The following is a 1050-nucleotide window of genomic DNA, read 5'->3' as shown; positions in this document are numbered from 1 at the left end:
GTTGTCGCTCGCGTCTCTTGCACCCGCACCTTTTCGTTCTGATACGCCGTGACGGAAGTGAAGGCCATCTCCGGGAAGCTGAAGGTCTGGAAGGCGCTCCAACGCGGTGGCGCCAATGCTGCTCCGTCGCAGAAAAAGTCGTCCGCACGCAAAACGTGGAAACGCGGCTGGTAGCGGTGCATCGAGTGGAGGATGACCTGCACGAGAGAAGACATAACGGTCATCACTCTGACCGTCATGACCACCGTGTGCCCCGGTTTGGACTTACGTGTCCTTGCTGGTCAAGCGTGTTGTTGGTCAGCTTCAGCTTCTGGAAGGAGACGACTTCCTTCGTCCAATGCCCTCCGGCGGCCGGAGAGTCCGGGTGGACGTAAGTCCGGCACGGAGGCTGCGTTTCGGCCTTCCCGGCCACTTCCCAACGGTCCTTGTTCCACTGGTCAGGAGAGAAGGAAATTTAATTTAATTCAATATATTTTATTTTAATGGATTTTTAATTTTAGATTTAATTGATTTAATTTTTAATTTTACATTTATTTTAATTGATTTTAAATTCAAATTTGATTTTAATTTATTTTATTTTATTTTAATTGATGTAAATTTAAATTTAATTGAATTAAATTTATTTTATTTTAATTGATGTAAATTTAAATTTATTTAATTTTATTTTAATTGATTTAAATTTAAATTTCTTTGATTTAAAATTAATTTATTTTATTTTAATTGATTTAAAATTAAAATTCAGTGATAAAATTTTCTGTTTGATTTAAATTTAAATAAATTTATTTAATTTTATTTTAATTGATTTAAATTTAATTTAATTAATTTGATTTTAATTCAGGATTTAAGTATTGACATAATAAATATGAATCGATTTGGAAACAATTCTCCCCTTAAAATGAGGAATATTTTAAATCATTTCAAAGGTTATAAATTATGATTGGTATAAAATAAAATTTAGCTGTAGGAAGAAATGGATCAAAGGTATTACTAAATAATGTCAATAAATTTATTGATCTTCAAAAGATAATTAAAAATCAAGCCATTAAATTA

General features: G+C 32.9%; 1 protein-coding gene across 1 annotated transcript; it reads right to left on the bottom strand.

Moving 5' to 3' along the window:
• Positions 1 to 5: 5 nt before the first annotated feature.
• Positions 6 to 448, bottom strand: LOC121918826 (T-box-containing protein TBX6L-like; the record flags this gene model as incomplete). Its single annotated transcript, XM_042444806.1, has 2 exons — positions 6 to 197; positions 269 to 448. Coding segments are annotated over 2 exons (372 nt in total), but the record flags the coding sequence as incomplete, so codon positions are not given.
• Positions 449 to 1050: the final 602 nt, after the last annotated feature.

Source organism: Sceloporus undulatus, unplaced genomic scaffold (genome assembly GCF_019175285.1).
Source record: "Sceloporus undulatus isolate JIND9_A2432 ecotype Alabama unplaced genomic scaffold, SceUnd_v1.1 scaffold_41979, whole genome shotgun sequence".
Classification (NCBI taxonomy): domain Eukaryota; kingdom Metazoa; phylum Chordata; class Lepidosauria; order Squamata; family Phrynosomatidae; genus Sceloporus; species Sceloporus undulatus.
This window is presented reverse-complemented; position numbering and strand designations above follow the sequence as displayed.